We start from the raw sequence: 12,145 nt of genomic DNA, 5'->3' as shown, positions 1-12,145 counted from the left end.
CTGTTTAGACACTCATTCTGACGGCACCCATTCACTGCAGAGCATCCATTGATGAAACACTCATGCAATGCTGCATTTCTCCAACTCATCTATAACTTGGATGGCCTGAGAGGCCATGACATCAAAGACAACACAGATACATTTAATAATGCAATTATATATAAAAATAGTTATAATAAAAAATAGATAAAAGCATATATTGCACCTTTATAGAAAATCTCATTTCTGACCCTGCTGCATACGATCAAAAACAGTGTGCAACAAATGTTTCAAAGCAAATCAGTCACTACTCCATATACACTGGTGTCTAAACAAACATGAACAAAATTGAACTGCTGGTTTGGAGCGGCTTCAATCGTGATCCATTTATGATATTAAGATGCTCTGCAGTGTCTTGAATCGTGACATCTTCACAATACCAGCCCTGCTGCATACTGCAGAAATCAGTATCAGTGTGCCAAAGAAGAGAAGAAGAGGAGGAGGAGGATGAGATTAGTGACACAACAGAGTCAGACTCGCTTTAATGCGACGCAAGAGAACTTATAATTCTTCAGTCTGTCCTGCTAGAAAATCAACGACTGCTGCATGCAGAGAAACTTCTGCCATCACGACCATGACAGCCAATTCACTTACGGACATTAAGACTTTACAAAGGCCAGCCAAAACCGAGCAGAAGAGTTAAAGATGAGTCTCGACTCAGCAAAAACAGACACGCCTGCATTCAGTGGAACACATTCAATTAATAAGAGTGATTGCATTAGGTAATGAAACGCAGGATAAACGATTACTGGATTCGAACAGAACCATCCTGCTTTGAATAATTTAATTAACTGCATTTTATGTAGAAGACAAGTGAGGTTCATTCATCCAAAGCTCTTTACTGTTGAGCGGCTGCGGCACAAGACAAAATACAATAAATGGAAGCTTACTCTGGAAGGTAAATATAAATAATTACATTTTTAATAATGAAATTGTGTGTGAAATGGTTCCAACTGAAATATTCACATCTTAAATGTACAAAAATGTGTTTCCACACAAATTTTTTGTGCAAAAAATGCTAGCCCTGACAACACAAATCATTAATACACAATCGCTGTGAATGCAATGCATTTTTCAATTATAAAATTATAAAAAAAGAAGAGAGAAAAAAAACCTACCTATATTATATACAGGAAAATAATAATTAAAAAAATCCTAATGAATAAATATATACATATACATATATATATACATACATACATACATATATGTGTATATATATATATATATATATATATATATATATATATATATATATATATATATATTTTTTTTTTATAAATACATAAACAAAAATAACGATTATATATATATATATATCACTTTGGAAATACTTTTGGTCATATTTCTCCCCACTACTTCCAGTAAAAAAAAAACATACAAACTTAACAAAATTATAAATAAATAAAAACCACTAAATATGCCTCTTTTTGAAAGAGCTGTGATGACAAATAAATCAGAACAGAAAGCTGAAGAGTAAATTTTCCAGATTTAAGGTCAGTTAAGTAAAGCCTTTTAGAAAAGTTCAATTTAAGTGATTCATCACATGACACTTGAATCACATTTCGGCAGTTTGGGAAATTGTTGATTATCAAGAATCTCTAATTTGGCTGCTGTGAAAAAAAAAAAAAAACTTCATTTGCATTAAAACCAACCTGACTCTCTTTAAAGGGACAGTTCACCCAAAAATGAACACATGCTGTTAATGTGCTCAAGCTCAGGCCACACGAGATGTAGATGAACCTGTTTGTTCAGCAGAACACTAAAGAAGACTCTTAGCTAAAGCTGTGGGTCATTGTTATCAATGGCTGCGAGTTCATTCATCACAGGATCAGATTCAACACGATTTAGGTTAATTTCCAGTCGGAGTGACCGTCACGTGTCTGAAAGTGAGTTCTGATTGAGTAACTTGTAGATCTGTAGATCTCTGAACTGCCAACTGTTTCAGACAGTTCAATCCGATGAACTGATTCAACTAGTTCACTAAAGAGAACCGGTTTAAAACAATGACGTCATCACCGTGTGGATTACAGGTAATGTTATAAACAATGTACAGTTTCTTGCACAGACCAAACGTTTTGCTTCATAAGACCTCGATGTATCATCAGGAGGCACGGAGATTCATTTAGTCTTGTCTGTATATGCTTTTTAGACTCTTAAAGAGACGGTAGGCATTGACCAAGGATCACGATTTGAGCTGAAAATCTTCTTTATTGTTGTACTAAAGAAAAATGCCACCTGCATCTTGGATGACCTTAGGGTGAATAATTGAACAGCACATTTATATTTTTGTGTGAACTAATGCTTTAATGTATTTCTGCAAACCATCACAGTTTCATCCGTTAGAGAAGCGTCTGATTGGGGGATGTTGGCATCGCCCTCGACTCATTAGACGGCGCGGTCACGACTGTAATTAGAGCGCATTAACTCTTCAACTGCGCAACAAAAACTCCTGCCAAATTCCCTCTCAGACAACAGCCTCCGAACTCATTTGCAGGCGCTTGTGGAGGTCAGTCTGCAATCGAATTGAGGCAGCTTCCCAGAGGAATGAGGGTGTGATGTAAAGAGTTTTCCCATGGCAAACCCCATGATTCTTAGCAATCGGGTTGGCGCAAATAACTAATCTGCTGTCCAACAGCATAATTGTGTCTATACAGGTTAACGCTCTGCCTTTGTGGGAAATAAAGAGGGTGAGAATGCATTTTAAGATGGAAACTAATTACAAATGGCATTTCCGACAAACATGTATGCAGTAATTATCTGACAGAGAAAACACTTTCAAAGGATTCAGTGGTCTAAATCTGGGACTAGGAGCGCCAGGATCAAGAGAGATGCTTGGCTGAAACATTTACTGATTCATGTTTGTACTTACAGCTTTTATTTTTTATTAATTTGATTCTTCTACAAAGAAAAACAGACCAATTTGTCACAAGTTCCTCAAAATTACTGTCCCAGTTAACAAATATGATCAAGTAAAATGAAGCAGTACAATAAAATATACAACAATAAAATAAAATTAGAACAACACATAAAAACTCAAAATAAAAGTTTAGTTTAACTTGAAGAAATTGTGACAGAAATATATAACTGTAGTAAGGCAGAATGCACTTCATAAAGTAATAATATTATATATGCTATATGAAATATGACCCTGGACTACAAAACCAGTCATAATTTGTTTTAATTGAGATTTATACATCATCTGAAAGCTGAATAAATAATCTCTCCATTGATGTGTGGTTTGTTCGGAGGACAATATTTGTCTGAGATCTGGAATCTGAGGGAGCAATAAAATCTAAATATTGAGAAAATCATCTTTAAAATTGTTCAAATGAAGTTCTTAGCAATGCATATTACTAATCAGAAATTAAGTTTTGATATATTTACGGTAAGAAATGTACAAAATATCTTCATGGAACATGATCTTTACTTAATATCCTTATGATTTTTGGCATATGAGAAAAATTTATAATTTTGACCCTTACAATGTATTTTTGGCTATTGCTACAAATATACCCCAGAGACTTAAGACTGCTTTTGTGCTCCAGGGTCGCATACAATATATAAAATATAATATATTTTAAGAAAATTACTTTTTCTTCCATTTTTTAATTTGAACAGCAAACCTCTGTTTTGCTTACCCAAGAATGGTATTATTAATTTGACTACAAATAGATAAAAAATAGATAAAAAGTATAAAAAGATAAAGCAAAATTGCTGAAAATGTAAACATTTCATAGGGACCTCTTATTGCAAAACTTATTGCAAAAGATTTCATGAATTAAATTGCATTAGGGGAAAAACTAAACCTTACCGAAGTCACTGTCGTACGAGTCGGGTCCCTCTCCTCTGGTCCTGTAGGCCCTCGGCCCGGCATCCAGCTGACTGGCCTTCGCTATAGACGTCACCAGATACTCGTCCTCAGTGTTCCTCCAGCCCCACCAGCTGATCTCTGGCTGACTGCAGCGGGCGATGACTGCTCCGTTACGCTGGTGCCTGATGGGACACACAGAAGAGATCATCAGTCACCGTCAGGTGTTCAGGAGGCCAGGAGGCAGACCAGCTGCTTCTCTCACCTGTACACCACCACAGGAATCCTCTTCCAGGACCTGAAGGAGGCCACGCTCTCCAACTCCTTATCTGTGATCCAGACGGGCACCAGCAGCTTTTGTGGGTAACTTGAACACAACCTACAATGACAAGAGTCAGATGCTAAAACTCACAGACAAATCGCCCAGAATTAATTTATTAACTAATATTATATTTAACACCATATCATCAGCAAATGATTAAACATATTAGGAATCAATATACAACAATATAATAACATGTCATAAAACCAATAAATTCAAAATGCCAATAAACCCCAATAAATGACTTATATGCAGCAAATTAACAATATTCTTACAGCAAATATGCCTTTGTACTCAATAAATAAATTTTATATAAATATTTATTTATTGAACACAATTACAGCAAAATCATTCAACTTGCATACAAGAAAGTATCTGAACATCAAAAAGAGCAAGTCGTTTTCTCGCTCTAGTCTCGTTCTGATGTTCAGATCAATCACATCTGTGTCTCACGCCTGCTGTGTCCGTCTCACCCTCAAATGACAACCTCAGTCCAATTATATGCGGACGTTCTCCATGAGCCTGGATGACCGACCCGACACACACACACACACACACACACTCTCGAATCTGTCTGATGTGACTCATGCCGCGCAGCGGGTTCTGGCTCGCTTTAATTATCCTTCTCTACAGCACGTCTCACAACACACTCCTGTATGAGTGTTACAAACTCAATGCTCTGCACACAGATTTAATGGAGTTTTGCTATACCATGACCTTACACCTACAGCAAAGTTAAGTCAAATTTATACATTAAGCAATCAAAGCAGCTTCATATCAAAAAACAAGAACAATTATTCAGCTGGAAAGAAGCTCTGCATAAGTGCTTATTATTAAACATTATAATAAACCGATTATTATGCCACATTCATGAAAATAAACTGATTATTGTGCCAGATTCATGATAATAAACCGGTTATTGTGCCACATTCTTGATAGAAACCCATTATTGTGCCACATTCATGAAAGTAAACCGATTATTGTGCCACATTCATGATAATAAACTGATTATTGTGCCACATTCATGATAATAAACCGATTATTTTGGCACATTCATGATAATAAACCGATTATTGTGCCACATTCATGATAATAAACCGATTATTTTGGCACATTCATGATAATAAACCGATTATTGTGCCACATTCATGATAATAAACCAATTAGTGTGCCACATTCATGATAATAAACCGATTACTGTGACACATTCATGATCATAAACCGATTACTGTGACACATTCATGATCATAAACCAATTATTATGACACATTCAGGATAATAATCCAAGTATTGTGACACATTCATGATTATAAACCGACGAATCTGTTTATTATCAAACATTATAAGTAACTGATTATTACGCCACATTCATGATAATAAACCGATTATTGTGCCACGTTCATGATAATAAACCGATTACATAACCTGTATAATGATCAACCAATAGCTTACTATATAAATTGAATAATCAAGGAATTCAGTTAAAATTTTTATAGTAGGCTATTTGTTAGATTAACTTACATGAAAAACATAAGTGATGTGTCGTGTTAATGCATTATTTCTTTTCTGTTCTTTTTTGCGTTATATTTGTCCTTTTGTTTGTAATTTAGCTTTTTGATTTTATTGTATTACTGTTGACTAGCCTTCAATTATTGTTTGAGATAATTTTTTTTTACTTAGTTAACCTAGTATTAGTTTTTTTTAAAATGTTTTAATTGTGAAATTTTTACTGGTATCTAAAACCTTATTTTCAATAATGTATTTATACAAACACACATACATACATACATATACATATATATATATATATATATATATATATATATACACACACACACACACACACACACACACACACACAGCTATGGAATAATTTAAGAGACTACTTGAGTTTCTCTGGGTCTAAGTAAAATGTAAATTACATTTTTTAAATTTTTTAAAAATTCAAATCTAAAATTTTGTAATCAGGAGTTAAAATTACATTTTACTTAAAAACATAACTATAAACCAGAAAACCAGAGAAACTGAGAATTTAAGTGGTCTTTTTGCTATTATTATTTTCTACTGTTGTTGTTTTAAATGAAATAAACATTTAAATTGTTCTAAAAACAATTTATCGTCATAATCTAGCAGCCCTAGACCACAGTGTAATTATCAGCTCAATTTAGTTCAATGTTAATTCAATTTAACACATTCATCAATAGGAGGTAAAATGCTGTGGCAAAAGAAACAATGAGTTCTGGCTCATGAGGTTTCAGTATATTAGTGAAATCAATTTAGGACTGTTTCCATCCATCATCACACTGTGTTCTTACTTGTAGTTGTTGTTGATATCAGACACTCTCCAGGCGTTCTGCATGTCAAATCCCATCCGCTTCACCTCCACCTCCATCCTGTGCCGCACGTGATCACCTGAGAGACACAAACACACATTCGATAAGCTCCAAATTCTCATTATAATCAAACCTTTGCTGTTAAACCTGTTGTAAACGATCTACTCCATTCTGCCATCTGATTAGCTATGTTTCCATCCACCTATTTTTATGCGCATTTTGGAACATTACATAAAAAAAAAAACACTGGATGGAAACACCAAGATTCTAAAAATGCACATTTAAAACATAAGTAGGATAAACTTTTTATCTGATAAGAAAGTGTGCTTAAACGACGATATAATACGATTAAATTCCTCCATGCACATCGAAAAAGTATTTGTGCCACGAGACGGGATAACCTGACTAGCAGCGGACAATCTTGTTCACAGCATTTATATGTTGTTATGCTCGTTCTGAAATGCTCGAGCAAAGTCTGTTGTCAAAGTATTTCTATTTAATTGTCGACTGCGTTCACAAACAGCAGCATCCGCCTCCGACAGCATTTATTGTGCTTCGTCTGCTCGCTCTGAGGTGCAAGTAATTTATAATATATGAAAATTATTATATTCAGTGGCTTCTCCTAGTTTACTTAGAGATATGTAGTGTCAGTTTATCAGGAAGTGACGATTTTGTTCTCTTTAACTCATTGGAAGGAAATGGTGCTCTATTTGCAAATGTTTATGCAATATTCCAGTTTTGCGCATAAGTTTAATTAAAATCTTTGGATGGAAATATAGCTATTGATAGTTAAGGGTTTATTATCCAGTCAAAGCTCTTTTAGTGTAGTTGTACAAACGTCTAGCTTCAGCGCGTGCATCACGTCTTTATGCTGTCAAATCTATATTTATTTTTGAATAAGTGTAGTCATATTTCCAGACGAACTTTTACTGGACTCAAGCAGCTCAGCTTTATTAAATGAGTCTCAAATCTGATCCTCAGGATCTTTTGAGGAGCGTTTGTTTCCAGAAGCTTTACTTTCACTGTTCTTCAGCGATTTACATCTCATCTCATTACTGGAGATACAGAGCGACCACTGATATTCAGATCAATTTATGTCAGTATCTGCTCTACTGCTATAAAGATCTAATTTATTTACATTATGCGCATCAGAATTTCATCTCTTATCATCTATATAAATATCAGCATCTGCACCCAATTGCAAATTTTTGCTCAGTTTGAGCCGCTTTTGCTCTCCATATTCTCACTTTATCAGACTATATGAGCATTAAAAGCTGCTGTGTTGCTCGTGCGTGTGTGCACCTGGTCTGCACAGGTGCAGGTGCTGGTCTTCATCGTCCGTGTTTCCCCCTAAACACCAGGCGTGAAACGCCAGCGCGAACAGCTCCTCCAGACGGGCCGGATGCGCAATGGCTCGGTTCAAGCGCTTCAGCCACTCCTCACACTGCTTGAACGTCGAGAAATGACACCTGACGCAGGAAACATTCACGTTCAGGCAATTAGCAGATTTCAGAAAACAACACGGATTACAGCGGATTCAGAAACAAGAGAAGCACAATGAAAACTGAGAAAGACAATTATACTTTACATTAAACTCTCATAGTTAATGCATTAAGTTGATTATCAACAAGTTACAAGTAACAGCAAAAAGAAGTATCTTGTTTCCATAATATTTCACACCAATGTGAGATTTAAACAAGACATCAGGCAAAAAACAACAATGTACAGTAGAAGAGAGACCATATTCTGAAACCTGGTAAAAGGACATTTTTTGTGTTAGAGTTTAATTCAATAATCCTATTATGATCTAGTATGTCCTATATAAGCTTCATCTGATTAATATTGATCATTTAAGTAATAATATTGACCAATACCAAAATGTTAACAAGGCTTTTTTGAATACATTAAAATACCTGAGATAGAAGAGCAAAAGTAAATAATAATAATAAAATATAATATATTACCTAAAAGTATTTTTTTATATGTATTAGCTACTAAGAAAATAATATTTAAGAAGGTATTATTAATCCCAGTTTCAGAGTTATTAAAATGTGTTCTTTTTATTTTCTTATATAAATAATAATAATAATAATAATAATAGGTATAATAAAAACAAAAATCCCAATTTCATCACAACAATAACTTTATAATTTTAAATAGAGTTTGAAAAAATAAATGCAAAAGTCAATAAAAAAGATATTATTTTTTAAAAGTAATTAAAATATAATATACATAATATATACACCCTAAAAGTTTCATATTAAAGTAGGTATTGTTAATCTCAACTTTAGCGTCCTTGAGATTATGACTAAAAATGTAAAAGTTAAATTTGAGTTCATTAAAATTGATTTATTATATTTACTGTAAAGTTAAAACATTAATTAAAATTCCAAAACAACAGGAATTATCATCTAGAATTAATTAAAAAGTATTATACATAAAATATGCTGACAATGTAATCTTAATTAAATAAGAGGATTTAGTTTTCATTAATAGTCAAAATACTTCAGTAGAACTACAATTCCCTTACTCCACACCGCTTACCAGGTGTGTGTGTGTGTGAGTGTGTGTGTGTAAAAGAGAACGACTTTTGTGTGTCAGGCAAATATTATCTGATTTAACAGAAAATCTTCAGATAAACGGCCCAAAGGTGATGATGTGATAAAACAAGAGACGGGAAACAATAAGATTAGATTAAAAAGGAGGAAGTCAAGGACTGTGTGTGTGTGTGTGTTACCTCACTACTTTGGAGTCTTTGCAGATGATGTGTAGCTGGAACATGTCTCTGCTCTCAACGCCCTCAATCAGCCTCAACGGAACCTGCACACACACACAATCAGCCAATCAGAGAGCAGAAAACCGCATCACATGACTGTATCAACCAATCATGAGTATCTGACTGCAAACACATGCAACAATGTAACAAGAGCAACTTCTGACCTGCAACAATGTAACCTTTTCAAACTGCAAGATAAAGCATGTGACACTGAGAGCATTTACAGATGCATGAAAAGCTGATTCAACCTGACTTCTGAAATGATGTTATTGTGAGATATTAATGCCTTTAATATACTGACATCAGTTCTCAGTAGTTAGTTATTTTAACATGGCCTACCGAGTTGATAATATAATATAGTTCAGTATATTTTACATATAAAGCACTATGAAATATATTAATAGTATACTTAATATTTTTAAATACTGACACATTAAATATAATTTAGTATAATATAATATACATCTTGAATCTTAATGCAATCAGACTACATCAATGTGAGAAACAGAGAGAAACATCAAAACAAACAGTAACGGGGGAAATTACAATCATGAAAAGGAGGGATGAAGAGGTGAGAGGTCAAAGGTCAGAGGTGAGCGTGCAGATTACTCACAGAGATCTCACTGTCCACACCAGGATACATCTACAACACCGACACAGGGATGAGGAAGAGAGGGTGGAAAAAAAAGAGGGAGATGAAAACATGACTCAGCAAACAAAGAGGAGGATATAAATGGAAGGGTATGAAAAATAGAGAGGAGGTGTAGAGAGAGAGAGAGAGAGAGAGAGAGGGAGAGAGAGAGGTCTTTGCTGAAGAGGAGCAAAAAGATCCAGGATTGTTAAAAAGAAATAGCCTTAAATCTCTGGGTCACGATGTTGTGATACAGCTGGGTTAACCAGGGGCCGAGCGCAAGGGATTCTGGGTAACATCATTAAGATTCCAGGCCCATTGCTGAAGGAACGTCTGGTTAGAATAGTGCAGATTACGACAGAAAATCATTTCATTTCATCCCTCAGTTTGTAAAAACAAGAAAAAAAATGCAAAACATGGAGGTCTGTGCGATCAGAAATCATCAGCTCATTTATGTTCAAATAACAAATAATGACATACAGTGACTTGCATTGAAAAATAGTGTCATTTTAGTATAACATACACACTATTATAGAATTTTATAAATATTTAAATTAACTTTATATTTTTTGTAATAAAGTATTATTGTATTATTATTATATTATATTTTATACATGTTATTTTGTTATTTATAAATTATTACAGTTTTAAATTATTATTTATTATTTTAAAATATTTTCAATATAAAAAAAATTTCAAAGCATTGAATAGCAGTGTTACGTTTTTTATACACTATTATATGCTTTATTAATATTGGGGTTTATTTTATATTTTCAGTTTAATTTTTTTTATTTTGTAAAAGTGACAGACATTCAGGGTTGGGGAGTAACGGAATACATGTAACGGCATTACGTAATCAGGATACAAAAATCCAGTAACTGTAATCCGTTACAGTTACGTCAAAAAACTTAGTAATCAGATTATAGTTACATTTTGAAAAAAGGGGGAATACTTTCAGGATTACAATGGTTTCATTTAAAACTAAATAAATCAGTATTTTGGCATAATAACACTATATTAAGCGCAGCTTGATTAATGACTCACGCGAGTCACGTGTGCCACCCGCTGGTGCATGCGCAAATAACAGCTGTCTACAATCTCCTCAGATGCAGATTGAATCACTGCTGCAAATAAGCATTCATTTCATGGAAATTTTTTTGTTTTTTGTTTTTTTTAAAAAAGAAGAAATTGCAAACAACGTTGAACAGTGCAAACTGTGCCTTCCAGCAAAGAACACACTTTCTTCATCGAAGGATGCGACATCCAACCTAAAGAAGCATTTGCACTTTTAAAAATTAGTTTTATATTTGCAAAGATAAAAAAAATATATATATATTTGTATTCTCTCTTTTGAAGAAACATTTTCCATTGTCAAAAAATTGTGTTCTTATTATATTTGCTTGGAAAAAAAATTAATTTGTATTCTCTATTTTCCTGTTGAAGAAACATTTCCTTAAAATTATTTCTTACTATATTTTCTTCAAAATAAAACAAAATAATCTGTAATACCAATACCATGCACTAGATGTCTGTATAGTCCTTTACATATATATTAATTCAGGGCTGTGAAATTCTTAATTAATAAATGTTGTTGTTTTTAAAAAATAATATTTGACCTTGAAGTAATCCAGAAGTAATCCAAAAGTAATCAGTTACATTACTTTCTTATTGTGGTACTTGGATTAAGTTACTGAATACTTTTTTTATGAAGTAATTAGTAACTGTAACGGAATACATTTTTAAAGTAACCCTCCCAAGCTTGCAGACATTGAACATCAATTTTATTATTATTCATAATATATTGTTATAGTATTTATAAATACTTTGTATTAGCTCTTATTTTTTATCATTTCAGTGTTTATTTTAATTTTAGTCATTTCATTATGTTTGTAATTTTTTATATATATTTGTGTTAGCTTTGTTTTCAGTTTTCCAGCTTAAATCTATTTCAGTTCACTTTAAGTTTACATTACTTTTTGAAGTTTAAGTCAGTCATCTAATGTTTATATTTTATTTAGTTACAATATTAGAACTAGAATTTTAGATTAGAACTAGCTTATAATATTTATTATTGTTGTTGTTATTACATTTTATAAATACATTTTTATATTTAGTATATTTAATTTCAGCTTTATTTCAGTCAGTCAATCGATCAGTGATGTCAAGAGTGCCTCCGTCAACAGACCATTTAAAAAAGAAACAGAAAATAACCACCAGGCCAAAGTTCGCTCTT

At 33.2% G+C, this 12,145-nt stretch overlaps 1 protein-coding gene across 4 annotated transcripts in view; it reads right to left on the bottom strand.

The window, feature by feature from the left end:
* Positions 1–12,145, bottom strand: part of mtmr4 (myotubularin related protein 4) — a 61,294-nt gene that overhangs the window by 11,381 nt on the left and 37,768 nt on the right. For 3 of the 4 annotated variants that reach the window (XM_026240628.1, XM_026240624.1, XM_026240626.1), the window contains 6 exons: positions 9,895–9,924; positions 9,243–9,325; positions 7,808–7,974; positions 6,488–6,584; positions 4,116–4,229; positions 3,854–4,035 (listed from right to left, as the gene is read on the bottom strand). In XM_026240628.1, the coding sequence (XP_026096413.1) occupies positions 3,854–4,035; positions 4,116–4,229; positions 6,488–6,584; positions 7,808–7,974; positions 9,243–9,325; positions 9,895–9,924 (673 nt within the window). The remainder of the gene's footprint in view (positions 1–3,853; positions 4,036–4,115; positions 4,230–6,487; positions 6,585–7,807; positions 7,975–9,242; positions 9,326–9,894; positions 9,925–12,145) is intronic. The other variant, XM_026240625.1, reaches the window with a different exon arrangement.

Source organism: Carassius auratus, linkage group LG30F (genome assembly GCF_003368295.1).
Source record: "Carassius auratus strain Wakin linkage group LG30F, ASM336829v1, whole genome shotgun sequence".
Taxonomy (NCBI): Eukaryota; Metazoa; Chordata; class Actinopteri; order Cypriniformes; family Cyprinidae; genus Carassius; species Carassius auratus.
Note: the sequence above shows the minus strand (reverse complement) of the source record. Positions and strands in the feature narration are given on the sequence as shown.